Raw genomic sequence first — 17,404 nt, 5'->3', positions numbered from 1 at the left:
CCTCATTGTCATATCCAGAGTGTGTGTGTTGGGGTCTCGTGTAGCAGAGCCTGTGTTAGTTATGAGAAAGTGGTGGTAAATTACAGTGCCACTCTTCTCACCTTCATTCGACTACAAATTCCCTGCCATCGAATGGGCTTTGATTTAAACTGTTCGCCGTCGAGACAAAACAGCACAAGGCGAGGCCCATCCGTCACAGTTGTCGTGGCGACGCCATGGACTTGGTGAGGCGCGTGACGTCTGTTAGTGTTCTCGTTCCAAGGCCGGCTGCAGGTAGGCAGACGCGGGCGCTACGTGGGGCAAGCGTTCCGCAAGAGATAAGCCGTGGTGCAGGGTGCGAGGGCGGGGGCTGGGGGGGTGGCAGGAGCTAGATATAAGGAGAGTTCAGGGAAGAGGGAAGCAGCCTGACCCTGTGCAGACGTGCCGTTTACACTCAGCTTCAGGACAAAGTGTGCGGTGACCTGAGCGCCGGTGGGGAGCAGGGCGCCCGCCATCCGTGTGTCAGCAGCAGTCTGGTCACCATGGCTGGACAGAGGTGCCGGGTTCGGTTCTGATGCGCACCATGGTCCCCAGCAGGCTGCTGGCCTGCTTTGTCCTGCTGGTGGCTGGTGGGAGACGCCTAGCAGCGACATCCATGGTGGACCTCGGCACCTGGCTGCGCACCCAGTGGCTGATGGCTGTCCGAGATGCCCGGCTGAGAGGGGAAGGTAAGTGAGATGAGGGATGACAGGGGTGGGTGACACACCCTCCAGGGGTCCCCACCAAAAATCCATCCATCCATCGTCAAGTCAGAGTGATCCAGAGTCTATCCTGGAAGCACAGGGTGTGTCATACAGAGTCTAATGGGAAACATTTATTATTTACGATTTCCCTCCTCGAGCTGTCATGCTGTCTGCCCACCCAGCCGGAAGAGAACCTTCTGGAAAGTCGATCGAGACCCGCTGTGACAGGCCAGGACCTGACCGGTTACGGTGTCACTCACCGAGTCCGAAGGTGGACAAAGTCACCTTTCCGTTGCTGTGTGGGCAGCAGGGCTCAAGAGGCAGCTGATTGGCTGCCTGGACCCTGGGGCGGGGCTCAGTTCCCCCAATCACCTTGAGAGATAAACACCCCTTGCATCCCACCTGGTGGGGTTCGGGTTCCCATTCACAGTAGCACAATCATAGCACCATCATTTCTTACATATGTACACTGTTCCTATATGTAGAGGTATATTTACTCTACATATATACAGTCTGTTTTGTGTTGCTTCCAGCTACATTATTAACTTGTCTGACACTGATTTACAGTGATTTACAGGGTCAGGTCTGCACCCTAAACTGCTTGCAGTGGTTTACCCATTTTTACAGCAGGGTCATTTTTACTGTATCAGTTCAGTGTATGTGTCTTCATCAAGGGTTCTAGAGCAAGAGTGGGGATTCGAACCTGGGTCAGTGAGTTGGAATGTGACTACTACTGTACTACACTACTATGTCAGCTGCTGTCCCATAATTTGCTAACACAGTGCTCATTTGGGGTGCTGTTGGGGTAGTACTTCGAACTGTGGCCTGTGGGCTCAGAGGTTGCTGGTTTGAATCCCACTTCTTGCTGTAGTACCCTACATTGATACAGTAAAAAATACCCTGCTGTTTAAATGGGTAATTGTACGTAGCTCAACACTGTACGTCATATATGTTGAAAGAAAAAAAGCAGTCACACCTTAATTTTCTCCAGGTGTCAATAACAATTCCATTTGGGCCCTGGCTATTGGGCCTTATGCAATCTGCCTCTCTGGGCACGCGCACGCGCACACACATACACACAGAGTATATGTTGGCACAGAGAGCTGCCTTATGGGGGTGGGGTGGAAAAAAGCACAGGTAAGTTACCAATTTTTGGAAACAAACCATCTTTTCAACAGGTGGTGTCTCCTTCTCTCAGCCAATCAGGGGCCTGGTGAAGAAACAGCTGCTCTACTCTCCGGTTGGGATTGGCTACCACTTACAGGTCCTGTCCAATGGGAGCGTTGGGGGTGTGCATGAACACACAGAGCACAGTATGTTCTGCTAATTATTGTAATTATTCTATTGTATTATTGTTGTATTATTATTGTTGAATAATAATAATAATAATAATAATAATAATAATAATAAATAATTTCTGTCTTGGTGGAGTCTCCACTCTGCCCATCCTTTCTGGGATTAGTCTATGGTATCTGTGATTAAATAACCTGGGTGGGGGGACTCTTTGGGAGGTGTTCAGCTGTACAGACACTGAAATAAGGACAAGGGCTTTTGTGCGTTTGTGTCTAGGCTGGATGAAGGTGTTTGCCCTGCAGCCGGGGCTGGTTGGGATCCAGGCCCTCAGGAGTGGTCTGTACCTGTGTATGAGCAGCGATGGGAGCGCCCACGGCTCGGTGAGTCCTGACCCGACGCCTCGCAGAACCCGTCCTCTGGTGGGCATCTCTCGCCTCTCAGGCACCCCTGTTATTCCCCACTTTTTACGTCCTTAAAAATGAACCGCATGTGAATTTTATGCTAAATATCAAAATGCGTTTAGATCGTATGGAGCAAAGTTTCAGTTTGATCTTTTTGTCTATTAATGAGCCAATTTATCTTCTGTTTGAGCTTCAGAATAAAAATGAATAATGAGAGCGATGGCGCTTCTTTTCAGTAATGAGCTCTGCGATGATGAATGTTGTAGAAAAACCTTAGGTTTAAGTTTATTGTTATTACTTGTCGGGTCATTAATGCAAGAAAAGCACAAGTGAGTCCAATCAATAGGAAAATACAGGAACGCCTTCTCTTTAACAGATACTATTATTTTCATTACACCCCCTCTTTCCATGTTGCCTTCTACAGCATTCCTGAATTTCATTCAGTCTTGCTTAGAACCTCAGTTCATTTATTCTAGTTTTGTCATTTACTTGCTTTCTCCCACATCCCCCCTTTCATTCCTCTCCACTCTCTGAATCTTGATCTCACTGTATGAAGGTTTTGCCCAATTACTATTTGCTCATGGACTGTATTAATATCCCTCCCCTTTTTCATTATTATTTATATCTATTCATTTAGTGTTTTTACAAAGCAACTTACATTGTTAATCTACATGCAGTTATTTACCCATTTACACAGCTGGGTAATTTTACTGGAGCAATTTAGGGCAAGTACCTTGGAGGTGGGAATCCAACCTGTGACCTTTGGGTCCAAAGGCACCAGCTCTAACCACTATATTACCAGCTGTCCCGTTACTGTGTTTTTCCCCCTTCGTCAGTGTTTATAGGATCAGTGTGGTTCTGGATAATGGGAAAAAAACAGTGAAGGTGATTAAATTTGATCAAAAGTTTAAACACTTTTGAGCAGCTGATATGCGAAGTTGCACTGGTGCAGCAGGGAGGGACACATTCTGTCCCCAGAACTGATGGACGTGTCCGTTCCTCTGTTATCCTGCACCCCCCTCCCCCCAGGGCCGCTTCACAGCCGACTGCCTGTTCAAGGAGACCCTGGAGGAGAGTCACCACACCAGCTACGCCTCTGTCTCGCACCCGGGCCTTTACCTGGCCCTGTCCAAGCAAGGGGAGGTCAAACGGGTCACTGGCAGGACGAAGAAGCACCCTGGTATCCTCTTCCTGCCACGGCTCAGGGAGTGACCCAGGCGGAGCCACCGGAGAGCCCTCCCTCCAAGCCAGCGAACCGTTTCCATGGTGACGGCACAATGCTGGAAACTGGATTATCACACATATAACCCAAAGGAGAGATTATTAGATGTCGGACATCAGAATCACAGGGGAAGGTTCCAGAACCTATGCTCTTGTTCACAGTGGAGAACACGGGGACAGGTGTGTGTGTGTGTGTGTGTGTGTGTGTGTGTGTGTGTGTGTGTGTGTGTGTGTGTGTGTGTGTGTGTGTGTGTGTGCGTGCGTGCGCGCACATGATGCAACTGGACCCATCTTAAAGTGTAGATGTTGCAAATGAAAAAGTTATTTAGTCAGAAAACCGAAATGGATTTGTACCATGTCTACGCTTGATGTTTTTTACTGTTGTTTAGTTCCATTTCTGTTAATGACTATAAGCGCTGTACCTCACACTTCATCCGAGGGAGTTTTACAAGGGCAAGATGTTCGGAGCAGCTGGACCTGCAAGAGCGAAAAGCCCTGAAGTCATATGTGCTGCACGTCCACAGCGGCTGTTTACTTACCTTAGTATGTATGTATATTTGTATTTATTTATTTATTTATTTTTGTACTTATACTGTTGGAGGAACGGGGGTTGGCTGCTGGGGTGGCGTTGTCAACCATTGTTACAACCAGAAGTTCTGGAAGGTTCCAGAAAACTCTTCAGTGGCTGCAATGTGCTCTTCATACACTATATTACCATTAGAAATTATTTAATTTGATCTGATTTAATTAATTAGCCTAATTTATTCTTCACCCTGGTGTCCTAATGGAGCCCGAATCAATAAAGAGTTTTTCACGTGTTTTTGGATTTCACGCTGATGTGAGTTAAAAGACAAGGCCGCGTTGTGTCACACAAGTCATGTCTCCAACAACACACTTGGGGGTCAGTGCAGGACAATCTGGTGGCGCATTTGTACCGCATCTTACCGGACCGCTTTTCCTCTCCTCCGCAGGGTTTGTCTGTCAACCAATAGAACTTGACGCTGCAAGAACACAGACAAGTACTAATGTTTTTTTTTTTCCCTTCTACGGATCAGAATGGATGGTGTACCTACAGTGTACTGTTGGTGTAATAATATGGTATTAGTACTGTACTAATGGTGTACCTATAGTGCGCTGATTGTGTACTAATACAGTACTAATACTGGACTGATGGTGTACTAATAGTGTACTGATCCAGTACTAACGGTGTATTAATGGTGTACCTATGGTGTATTAATGAATGTGTGTTCGGTTCCGTGTTCTACACCACGAGTCCAGCTTCCTACCCCTTTGCTAGGTGGTGTAATACAACAGGACAGCAGGTGGCGCAGTGGTCAGAGCCATTGCCTTGCACTTGAAGGGTCTGGGTTTGAAAGCCAGCTTTCACTGCAGTACTGTACCCTTGTCCAAGGTACCTACCCTGAACTGGCACAGTAAAATTACCCTGCTGGTTGAATAAATTGCAAGAACACTCAGACCTCCAATAAGAGGTTATATGATGAAAAAAGCACTACAGTTGCTTCTGGAAATATGGCCTTTTTATACAACAGGCTTTTTGTTTGTGAGGAAGATTCCAGACCAGTGTGGCTCTGCACTGGAAAAGGGCTTATAGAGAATGAATGAATGAATGAATGAATGAATGAATGAAAATATAACACTAAAAATGAGGTAGAAAAAACAGTTTTGTTATAGTATTACAGAACATGTTACTGTTACAGTGTCATTTGTGAAAATATAATTTCTTTTGGTGTTTAATTTTAGGTGACATTTTTCATCCTTGAATTGATTTTTTCTGAAATAATGTTAATCTGAGCACATCATGTGAGGAAAGGGTGGAGAAAAGCACTCGCAAAACGAATAAATGACTAAATAATAATAATAATAATTGATGTGGGGGTGAGGTGGCGCAGCGGGTTCGGCCGGGTCCTGCTCTCTGGGGGGTCTGGGGTTCGAGTAGTGCTTGGGGTGCCTTCTGACGGACTGGCGTCCCGTCCTGGGTGTGTTTCCTCCCCCTCCAGCCTTGCACCCTGTGTTGCTGGGTTAGGGTCCAGCTCACCGTGACCCCTCTTGGGACAAGTGGTTTCCAACTGTGTGTGTGTGTGTGTGTGTGTGTGTGTGTGTGTGTGTGTATTGTGAATAATAACTAGATGACCTTGTCAGAGAGGTCAAAGGTCCAGATGTGAGGAGGATGTGACACCTGCGAACAGAACACACAGCTTCAGTGAAACACATTGGGGTACATACACAGGCAGTGAGAACTGCCCGTTGCTGGGGATAAGTGTGTGTGCGCGCGCGCGTACTGAGCAGCCGAATGCTGCTGTTTCTCGCCATCCTCGTCACGAGTGCAGCTGCTGAGTCACAGCCCGGCTCTTTATCGCTGTGGTCGTGACTGCGAACAGAGGACGCGGAGGAGGAGAAGGGGATTATGGGAAGGGGGGGCGCCCCAGCACCTCAGCCCTCCAGCACAGGCTGTGTGAGTCATGGGTACGAGAGGGCCCCACCCCCACCCTCAGTCACACCGCTGCTCCGATTCTCACTTGGGTGAGAGCCTTTGGACGCTGTGCTTTTTAAGACAGACTCAAGGGGTGGGGGCCACAGAGGTCGTGACCCCCATCTCCATTGGCCTGTCCTACACGCCAAGCGACATGTGACGACGTTGTGATCCCATGCGTGGGATGGTGCTCAGAGATTTTGATGATGTTTGTATAGTGATTAATAAAACCCAGCGTTGGCACTTACCCACAATGCCCCAAGGCTGCCCCCCCATCCCTCCTGTCATACCCGGTCATTTTAAACAAATAGGAATACGAAATACGGAGGCAATAGGACCTTAACCAGGTGAGTGTCTGCTACTGTATGTTTTTCGGTGTGTGTATGAGCGTCAGTGTGATACGTGTTTCAATTGATGCCAAATATCGATCATCGATAATCAAAGCGCCGCACTGCAGTCCCTCCTCTGCGCTGAATATCGAATATGAATTATTCTTCACAAATGCCGCCTGTGCCATGTCTCGGTTCTGACGCTGCGACCGAAGGAGGGGTTCCTGCTGTTAAGCGGCTCACGAGGCCAGGCCATAACTCTGTGGAGCCTCCTATGGGCAGGGAAGCTCCACAGCGAATCCTTTCAGGTGCTCCAGGGTTCACCTGAGCTTCATTCTAGCAGCTCCTCCACTCCCCCTCCACTCCCTCCCTGAGCAGCTCAAAAGTGTTGCCAGTTGCAAAAAAAAAAAAAAAAAACACACACATGTGCACATGCAGTAACACAAATGCAAATACAGAAGACAGTGCAGGCTAATCTGAACACACACGCGCGCAGACACACACGCGGTCTACAGGGCAGCACCTGGCGTGCTGAATAAGTGATGACTCTTAGAAAGTGAGAGTCACAGCGATGAGAGACATGGTCTGTGTGTGGCAGTCGTGTCAGGGACACGCTAAATACCCCCTACTGCCTGCATCGGCATCATAGGAGAAACACATTTCTATCAGCACAGGGACACACAGCGATACGACGCCATCCGCCATCAATAGCTTCCTGTCCAGTGCAGGGTCATGGTGGCGCAGTGCCCATCCTAGAAACCTAAGGTGTAAAGTGGGGTACAGCCTGGACAGGACATCAGTTCATCTCTCTCTCTCTCTCTCTCTCGCTCTCTCTCTCACACACACGCACACTGAGGGCAATTTAGAGTCACCACTTCACACAAGAAACACACGTCTTTGGACTGTGGGAGGAAACCAGATCACCTGGAGGAAACCAGCGCGAACATGTGGAGAAGATCACACACACAGACTAATCCGGATTGGAACGACGGGGCACCAGTGCTACCCGCTGAGCCGCCCTACAGCACAACACAAATGACACATAGAAAGAGAGCGAGAGACGACAAACACGGAGCGGCAGTTTTGCACCAGCAGTGTGTGTTTGCCACACTCCGCATGCTCCTCATATTCACTTTCTTTCCACTGAGATCAAGTGGCGACCCGGAATAATTCATTACTCATATTTGTTTTCACACATTATGGCTCGTGGAGCACAGAGGGAGGATTCGACACAAACAGGTGGTGCCAGGAGGCAGGAGGCTCGTCTCCGCACAGCTAACGGTCCCATGAGACCGTGGGGTCCGTGTGCCCCCAGAAGCAGGAGACTCACGTCACACATGACCAGGTGCTGCGGTTCACTGAAACCTTAACCACGCTGGTGGGGGTGGAGTCTGTCACCCGATCCCCCCTCACTGCGACACGGCTTCCCATTTCTCACCTTCTCAGGTGTCCCTTTGAACGGGTGGGGGAGGGAGGCGAAGGGGCCGCCGGGAAGACGGAGCGGTCAAGCGGTCACTTGGCGCCAGGAGGACCTCAGACTCCAGCTCTGTGTCGCAGCTCTTCTCAGCTCCCCGGTTTCCGGCTAAGCCCGTTCCCCGGCAATGGCCCCCGTATGAGCGCCCGCGTCCAGTCCCATGGCGGATCCGCTGCCCCCCCTGGGAGAAGGACAAGCTGCCCCAGCTGCCATCGCAGTCGCCGAGGAGCAGAAGGTGGGTTCGTCCGTGTCTCTGCTCTGCGGAGGTCACCGAGGGACAGGAGACTCATCAGCGCAGCAGTTCAGACCTTGCACTTAAAAACAGAAGGTTACTGGTTCACAGCCCCCGCTGTGCAACACATAACAAAGACATTTTAAAGTCTAAACTACAGTTTAACTTAACTAATATAAAGTAACATACAGTATATCAAATTAGTGAAAGTACTTCAATGACGAGCTCCAGACTCCTGCGACCCGGCATTGAACAAGTGCTTTTAGTGAATGAATGAATGAATGAATGAATGAATGAATGAATGAAATGCATTGACTGTGCATATCTATCTATCTATCTATGGTCCAGGACTCCCCACCTCCACAGGGACCTGTGCTGGACAGGCCAGGCAGTGCAGCTACTGAGCTGGTGTCGGTAACTGAGGAGGACTTGCCAGCACTCGAACCCCAGAGCACTGCTCACACTGGTCCATTGAGCCTGGTCCCGGACCCCGACCGCGTCCCTGGCGCTGTGGCTGAGACTCCGAAGGTGCTGGTAGACTCTGCGCACCCTGTCATGCCCATCACCAAGGTGCAGCCATTCATCAATGGTACGGATGTGGAGCAGGGCTCCAGTACTGCGGTGCTGCCCCCCTGACCCTGGTGACCCCTGCCAAAGGGTCGGATCACACACTTTTACTTATCACACTCTTTATCACACTCAGGGACGAAGGGTTTGCTTTCATGGGAGATGTTTGATAGCACAATTTACCCCAGATTTCGTTAAGCAGAGTGACACCCCGTGACAAATACCATGTTTTCCAACTGCGAGACGTGAACACGGATATTGACATCATTCCTGTATCATCTCCATGTAATTTAATCTTTCAACTTTTTCTAAAGATATCAAGTTGATGGAAACAACTACCTAGCAGCCATGTCACGGACAATCATTAAACCCAAATTAAGTGAAATTCTTAATTACCGTTTTGTCAGGTCTCTGATGAACCAAAGCAAGTTTGTGAAACGTGGTTAAAAGGTCAGGCGAGAGACCGTGGACACATCATGCTCTGCGAAATAACGCCAGAACGTGTGAATATCTGAGATGTTTTGCATGGACCACAGGTATATCATTTCTGATAATTGTATAATTAGCTGCAATATGATCTGCTGACCATCCGGGCCTTGGCTTGAGTTTGTGAAGATTAAGGCTGTACTTAGAGAGGCCAAGAGGTCCAAGAGCTCTCCGGCGTCCTGTTACAGTGGAACAAGCTGCCGAGGCTGAAGTTCACACCTCCGTAGATGTGGTCTCTCCATCCCTCTCCATCCCTTTCCCCAGAAGATGAAGAGCCCTCGGAGAAGAGTGTGCGCACGTGGTTCCTGGCGCACCGCCTCGAGCTCCTGGTCGCCGGGGGTCTGCTGCTCACACTGGTCTTCGCTGTCGGTTTAGGAGGTGAGGAGATCGCTCTGAATCCGTAATGACTCCATTATTGGACAAGCAGACTCAGTCACTGAATATTTTATGGCCCATATCCTGTTAGACATAAGCGGGAGGCTCCACGGTAAGTTTTACTTTGACAGGAGCGTACACTGGATCTCCAGCTGTACTCAGACCAGCTGCATACTTTACTATCAGTTTACCATGTATTGTACACTTATTGGCCCAGAATGGCCCCTGTTTGATACCCGTAGCAGGTGACACCATGTGAATTTGGATAATGTGTGAAGATCAAGCTCAGCCAGGTGATGGATCAGCTGTATGACATTGGGGGGGGTCACTGCAGTAGTAGGCTGGATGCTCTATGCTTCGGGGATAGGCCCCGGACCACTGCAGCCCTGGATGGTGACTGCAGCCGGCTCTTGGGCGTAGCTCAGTGTGTTGGACATGTCGCTGCCCTTTGTCCACAGTGGGTCTCAGCTGCACGGGCAAGTTCCGCTGCGGTTCCTCCTCACGCTGCATCCGCATCTCTGTGCAGTGCGATGGGAAGGCCGACTGCGAACACGGCGAAGACGAGCTCCTCTGTGGTGGGAACAGTTTCCATGGTCCTTCCAGAGCGGAATGATCCTTCGGTCTCGGTGCACAGCGAAACACTGCGCAGTCAGCAGCACAGTCGACTCCACGTATTCAACACTCGACAGTCAACTCCACCGAATTGACACTCCACCTAGTGTCGCTTTAGAGTTCACACCGTAGAGTCGGGTCCACTGAAGCCGACACTCTATAACACTGTAGTCTAGGCCGTACAGTCAATTCACATAGTCAGCACTATTCAGTTGACCCTACCTAGTCATCACTGTGGTCAACGCCACAGTCTCGACTCGGCAAAGTTGACGATCTGTAGTCAACTCTACAAAGTCCATAGCATAGTCACAGGTGGCTCCACCTAGTCGATAGTCCACATAGTTGACAGTCCAGCTCATCGATACTCTACAGTCGACTCCACATGGTTGACACTGTACAGTCGACTCTACCTAATTGAGACTCTATGACCAACTTCACCTCACTGACGTACAGCTGACTCTGCAAGGTTGGGTTCACCTGGTCTCAATACTCTTCAGTCGACTCCAGCTAGTCGTCACTCTAGAGTCAACACCGTACAGTTGCCTCCAGCTAGTCGATATTCTACAGTTGACACCATACGGTTGGCACCACACGGTTGACACTCTACTGTCGACTCCTCTTAATTGACACTCTGCAATCAGCTTCACCCAGCTGACATTGTACGGTCGGCACCGTGCAGTTGGGTGAACATAGTCAACACTCTGTTGTCAACTCTTCCTAGTCAACACTGTACAGTTGACTCCACCTGGTCGCTACTCTGGTGCTAATGGCACAGAGTCACCTCCAAAGAGTCAGCAATCTATAGTCAGCTCTACAAAGTTCACAATCTACAGTCAACACCATAAAATTGACTCCGCACAGTTATCACTCTACAGTAAACGCTGTACAGTCAATTCTACCTACTCTACATTCCATAGTCAGCGCCATACAGTCGATTCCACCTACTCTACGCTCCACAGTCAGCACCGTACAGTCGATTCTACCTACTCTACACTTCACAGTCAACGCTGTGCAGCCAGCACCATACAGCTGACAGTCTACGGTCAATGCCGTACAGTCAGCTTCACAAAGTCAACACTCTGCAGTTGATTCCACCTAGATGAGACTCTGTAGTCAATGTCATGGAGTTGACTCTTCAGAATTCACACTCTATCGCCAACTCCATGTAGTCCAACACTATAGCCAACGCTGTACAGTTGAGTCCACCTAGTTAACACTCTATATTCAGTGTCGTAGAGTTGCTCTGCATTGCTGAAACTCTCTAGTCAACTCTACGTAGTCAGCACTGTACGGTCAGTTATATGCACGAAAACACCATGAAATTTTCTCCTGTCTGATTCCCCGGTCCATCTGACTGTCCATCTGTCTGATCGCTGATCTATCTTCTCCCACCTCCAGTGCGTCTGAGTGGGAGGAGCTCCGTGCTGCAGGTCCGAAATGGCCGGACGTGGAACACGGTGTGTTCGGAGAACTGGACACCGGCCCTGGGCCTCTCCGCTTGCAAGCAGTTGGGATACCCAAGGTTACCAGGGCGAGGGACCAGGGTCCGATGGGAGGGGGTGGGCCATATTTATTTAGTGTTCAATTTAGATTAATTAAGATTTAGATTGAAGGTTTTGATTAATTGTTATTAATTAAGATTAATCAAATGGAGGGAAGCTGACTCCACCTCGTGGGGCTTCTGTCATTTCCAGGCCTTTGCACCAAGGGGGAGTAAGGTGCTCAGATGTTTGGCTGTCAGTACTTTCCTGACCCACCCCACTCTCCCTCGGCAGGTACATGCAGTCTCGCCCTGTCCCTCTCTCCTCCATCGAGGAGGAGCTCCAGAGCAACCTGGTGTCCATAAATCCCAACCACATCATCCCTCAGCAGGTCACCAAGATCCACAATGCCACCGGCGAGAGGTGTGGACGCAGCCCGTGTGTGCGCCAGGCTCACTCACACTCGTCACATTCCCACACTGTTTGTACAGTCATAGACCTCAATTGTTATGGTGGTGTGAAGGAGTCGCTTCTGTTACTTCATCTTTGTATCATTTTACCGCATCTTTCCCACTAACTCTACTCTGTGGTTTCGGTATTCGACTTATTAACCTCCATCACCTGTAGGATCAGCAGCTTTGGGAATTATGTATATAGGCAGGACCCAGGTTCGAACCCCCCTCCTGCTGTAGTACCCTCGATCAAGGTACTTACCCTGAATTCGTACAGTAGAAATTATGTATGCTCTATAAATGGGTAAATCACTGTAAGCAGCTAAGCGTACAAACCTCACATTGTAAGTGACCTTGGAAAAAGATATACAGAAATGAATAAATAACAGTAATAATGTAATATTTCCTAATAATTTAGAAATGTAGCTCAGTAACCTGTTCAAGAGTACAAGATCAGAGGTCCATGTGGACCATGAAACCAGAACCTTTCCCACCGTGATGGGTTCAGAACCTGCTTGCAGTGGAGGTGCTGCCTCCCAGTGCTCTATCAGCCAGGGTCCAGGTCGCTCTCACAGCGGCCCGGCCGCAGATGGACGTTGGGTGTGCCTGGAAGGTGGTCACGCGATCCCAGGGGCTTTAGAGACCCGGTTCTGAGTTCGCTTTAAATTGGCAGCGTCCACCTGCCCTCGTCTTATCAAACACGACGAAAAGTCATTTCCTGCTTCAGCAGGTGTGGAGAAAACAGATAGACGGAGCAGGACCTGGAGAGCAGGAGATTAACCCGGTCCTTTCAGATCTCGAACCGCTTTCCCGTGACCATAAATCCCCATGACACTGTACTCCTGCCCAGCTTTTGATCCCCCCCATCTAATTTACATAAAGCCCAAATGATCAGTTTTCCCGGCAAACGCAGTTGTGCGCTGCAACCGCCACGGAGTTCTCAAAGTACCAAAGTAGCATCGCAGGGCGCAAGAATGCAACGAGCACGAGAAAGGATGAACCGCAGCCTTAGGTCTGAGGAGGACCTGCTCCTCACTGCACCTTATGTGTCATCAGCATTGATGACCGTGAACGATCACTGTTGGTCTCAATGTGTCACCTGGGAGGGGAAGCGATCGCCTCATTTCCTGTCCTGATTTTACAGTAAGACTCAGTGCAGCTCCGGGGCCGTGACCTCACTCAAGTGTCTCGGTACGGTGGGCAGCTTTGGGATTCTGTGTGCTGCGTGCGATCGTGTGTGTGTGTGTGTGTCCACATGTATAGCTCTGTGTTTATGTGCATGCATTCAGCATGTGTGCGTGTCTCTGTTTGTGCTGTGGTCCTGTGTGTGTCAGGAATGCAACATTCCCTGCTTGGTCGTGACCCTGTGTGTGTATGTGTGTGTGTGTTTTTGTGCCCTGCCCCCACAGAGTGTGGCACCAGGTTCGGGTTCAACATGCGCATCGTGGGGGGCAACCTGTCCGCACCTGGCCAGTTCCCCTGGCAGGTGAGCCTGCACTTCGAGAGGGTGCACCTGTGTGGGGGGTCCATTGTGGCCCCGCGCTGGGTGGTGACGGCAGCCCACTGTGTCTACGGGTGAGCTGACACACACACACACACACACACACACACGCGCGCGCGCGCGCGCATGTGTGCGAATTATGGTTAGCCACATACTGTATATATCATATGTTTATACAACTATATTAAGTCCATCACTCACCAGATGTTCTGCAGATGTATCGCAGATGGTGTTGGACTCTCTGAAAGAGATGGGTTTGAGACCCTTGCTGAATGTGGGAGGGATTCAGCAGCTGTGAGGGACAGAGGGAGCTCTTCCTGCTCCCCCTGCTCTGAAGGATACTGCTATGTGGCTGCCCTCTTCTTCTGCAGGTTCGAGAATCCGGCACTGTGGGCGGTGCTTGTGGGAGTGGCGGAGCAGCCGGTGAACGGGGCGCAGTACCTCTCTGTGGACAAGATCTTCTATCATTCGCGCTACCGCCCCAAGTGGCTTGACTATGACATCGCACTCATGAAGCTGGTGGAGCCGCTCACCTTCAGCGGTAAACGTTCCGCTATCCTGCCACGGTACTACACTGTGACACCACTGACTTACTGTGTTTTTACTGCACTTTCCAGAGGGGTCACCTGGGGGTCCTCACCATCTGTCTGTTGCTGGGAACGTGATCATCTCTCTATATTTAGCCTGCGAGACTCGGGAACGAGTGCCTTGTGCTGCTGGCAGAAAGGAGCATGCACCCCTTTTCCTCAACTCTCAACTTCTTCCTTAGATCTGGTTAAACCCATCTGCCTGCCCAACTTTGGGGAGGGATTCGAGGACGGGAAGATGTGCTGGATTTCTGGCTGGGGGGCCACAGAGGATGGGGGTGAGTCTGTGGATCCTGAGGTGGGTCGTATCAGTAATTTAACTTTGTTAATTTAACAAATGCTTTTCTCCAACTGGGAGCAAACAAAAGTGCATTAACTATAGATGAAGAGCTTTGGACACAAACACAGGATTGTCGAAGCACAAATACCACCATGTTTCTGGTTCACCTCCCTCCAGTAGCTCCTGATAATCATATAGATAATCCAGATAATCATAGCAGATGGTGCTGGACTCTCTGAAAGAGATGGGTTTAAGACCATTCTTGAATGTGGGAAGGATTCAGCAGCTGTGAAGAACAGAGGGAATTATTCCCACCACACTGGATTCAAACCCAAGAACTTGCATGCAGTTGGTTTCAGAACCCTCATGGAAAGAACCACCAAGCGGCTAAAGATGGAGGAACGATCAGGGATTGATTTCTCATTAATTAAATTAACAAAACCTATTTGCAATATCATAATATCATTTTATGTATTATCCACTTTGATGTATATGACACAGCACAACTGTTTCTCTGGAATAATATATATGCTAATTACGAACCCACAACCTTATGGCCATCATGTCCTGTCCTCCACACGGCACAGGGGAGGCCAGCGTGTCGCTGCACTCGGCCCGGGTTCCGCTCCTCTCCAGCAGGGCCTGCAGTCAGCCGGGTGTTTACCAGGGCTTCATATCGCCCTGGATGATCTGCGCGGGGTACCTGGAGGGGGGCGTCGACTCCTGCCAGGTATGGGAGCCTTGGGAAGGGAGGTGACGTTTCCAGGGTGGGTGTGCGTGATGCAGAAGGCAGTTCTGCAAATACACTGTATAAAAAGCCCCGTTACTAGAGTAGCTGGATGTGAATGCAGAAGGTTCACAGCTCCTGGGGTTAAGCTTAAATCACCACGTGGGATTCAGTCAGACAGCCTTCTGTTCACGAGGCGAGTCCCTTAGCCGAGAGCACCTGCTACCCTGTGTGATTTTCATGTGCCGCCCGTGTGTCCACCACATTTCATCTTCAGGGGGACAGCGGAGGCCCCCTGGCCTGCGAGGACTCCTCCGTGTTCAAGCTGGTGGGGGTCACGAGCTGGGGCCAGGGCTGTGCGGAAAGGAACAAACCCGGGGTTTACACTCGCATCACGCTGGCGCTCACATGGATCCGAGAGCAGATGGAGGTGAGGGCTTCTTCAGCTGATTTAAAGTTCTGCTAGAACCAGGGTCCATCAACACCGACAACCTTTTGTCTCTGTTGTGACTCTGGCAGCATGGTGGCGCAACGGGTAGCGCTGAGCTGAGGGTTTGAATGTAGGTTCAAATCCAGATCAGTGTGTGCAGTTTGCACATTCTTCCCATGTTCAGGTGGCTTTCCTCCAGGTGCTCTGATTTCCTCCCACAGCGCAAAGGCATGTCATTCAGGTGAAGTGGTGACTCTAAATTGACCCTGTGTATGTGGGTATGTAACACTGACCTGTGATGGGATGGCCTCCTGTCCAGGGTGTACCATGCTTTGCATCCTATATTTCCAGGATAGACTCTAGACCACCGTGTTCCTGCACTGGACAAGTGGTTATTGACAATAGATGGATGAAAGAATGGTGAGCGAATGAAAGCAAAAGGACAAACGGCCGAGAGTTGTGAGTGTGTGTGTGTGTGAGACAGAGGAATGGGACAAAGGAAGTGCTAGAATGAGTGAACTAATGACTGGACTAACGGCCCCTGAGACCCGCGCTGCTGGACTTGAGGTGGCGCCATAGCCGACAGCTGCTGGATCAGCCAGCAGAATGCGACCCCCCATCCACATTTGTCTGCCCCCCAGCACAGCTGTCCCTCTGGACACTGATTGATGACTCTACAGCTGCTTCTCCGCGAGCGCTGACGGTTCTTGTTCCCACAGCATGTGCGTTGTCGGCTCTGTTCGGCCATTTGGACACTAGTGACCTCTAGTGGTGGGCATGCACATTCCCCCCACAGGACCCCCACCCACACAGCCAGGAGTGGCTTCCTATGCCAAACCGTCCAGTTTCTGGACTGGTCTCTTCTGGTGGCGTCTCTTAACCTGAGCTAATGCCCCTCCCACCTCCTGCACTGTCCTTGTGGTCAAAGAATAACAATGCGGTTCAGTTTATTTACCGCTTCCTTCGGATGGTGATTATTGTCCACTTGTTGACGATTTTGTTTGCTCTTCTTCACCAAGCAGCACAGCTGGTCTGGGGCTTCTGGGAGGACACTGAGGGTGTCCATCCTGGACCGCCAAACTGCATTGTCCATCATCCAAATGCATAATTTTTACATTAATATGAGAACTCAGAGCATTTCAGTGATAAGTAATTAATAATAACTAACCAGCGTTCTGATGAAGGTCCAGCCGTGGATCCTGTCACCTGAGTGCAGTGCCATTTATTGAAATCACATCCCCTTCCTGCAGAGGGAAGAGGCCCTGGACCCTTCGCCCATGAGCTCAGACAACTGAAGAGCAGAAAGACGTCTGCGGTGATTTTTACCATTTGTACATTTTATAACGCCATTGTTTTACATCTGAAAAAATGAACTGATCGTTCGGATGGTTATCAGCGCATGTGAATATGGAAAAAGGAGGAAGGCTGCACAGCTGGCCTTGTTACTGTTCATACTGCTGTTATTGAAATGTCTCATTATTATCAGTGATTTGTCCTTCAAAGACACATTTTGGAAAAGCAGCTGTCCTGATTTGACGGATGTATTACAATAATAATCAGTTACTTTTCACAGAGCCAAAGCTACACATTCCTCCTTTAACTCTACCATGAGCTACAGGCAGCAGGTGGCACAGTGAGTTAAAGTTGCCACCTCCTGCTCAAAGGTTTAAATCCCACCTCCTACTAAAGTACCCTTGATCAAGATACTTACCCTGAATTGACAGTTAAAAAAAAAAAAAAAAA

The 17,404-nt window shown here is 49.7% G+C and overlaps 2 protein-coding genes across 2 annotated transcripts; both read left to right on the top strand.

Annotated features, from left to right (window-relative positions):
- The first annotated feature begins 350 nt into the window (after positions 1 to 350).
- On the top strand, positions 351 to 3,816 carry LOC108926875 (fibroblast growth factor 4A-like). Its single transcript, XM_029257992.1, has 4 exons — positions 351 to 707; positions 1,901 to 2,035; positions 2,292 to 2,395; positions 3,446 to 3,816. Exons 1-4 carry the CDS (start codon positions 554 to 556, stop codon positions 3,626 to 3,628), a joined length of 576 nt encoding a protein of 191 aa, XP_029113825.1. The 5' UTR covers positions 351 to 553; the 3' UTR covers positions 3,629 to 3,816.
- A 4,106-nt stretch (positions 3,817 to 7,922) lies between these two features.
- tmprss3a (transmembrane serine protease 3a) lies at positions 7,923 to 17,332 on the top strand. The gene is made up of 13 exons (XM_029258123.1): positions 7,923 to 8,166; positions 8,512 to 8,752; positions 9,481 to 9,594; positions 10,050 to 10,166; positions 11,602 to 11,725; positions 11,979 to 12,107; positions 13,281 to 13,327; positions 13,546 to 13,711; positions 14,009 to 14,178; positions 14,407 to 14,502; positions 15,092 to 15,234; positions 15,509 to 15,661; positions 16,912 to 17,332. The coding sequence occupies exons 1-13, from the start codon at positions 8,092 to 8,094 to the stop codon at positions 16,954 to 16,956; spliced, it is 1,620 nt and encodes a 539-aa protein (XP_029113956.1). The 5' UTR covers positions 7,923 to 8,091; the 3' UTR covers positions 16,957 to 17,332.
- Positions 17,333 to 17,404: the final 72 nt, after the last annotated feature.

This window comes from Scleropages formosus, chromosome 14 (assembly GCF_900964775.1).
Source record: "Scleropages formosus chromosome 14, fSclFor1.1, whole genome shotgun sequence".
In the NCBI taxonomy this organism is placed as follows: domain Eukaryota; kingdom Metazoa; phylum Chordata; class Actinopteri; order Osteoglossiformes; family Osteoglossidae; genus Scleropages; species Scleropages formosus.
The sequence above is the reverse complement of the archived record's forward strand: the minus strand, read 5'-3'. Positions and strand labels throughout refer to the sequence as shown.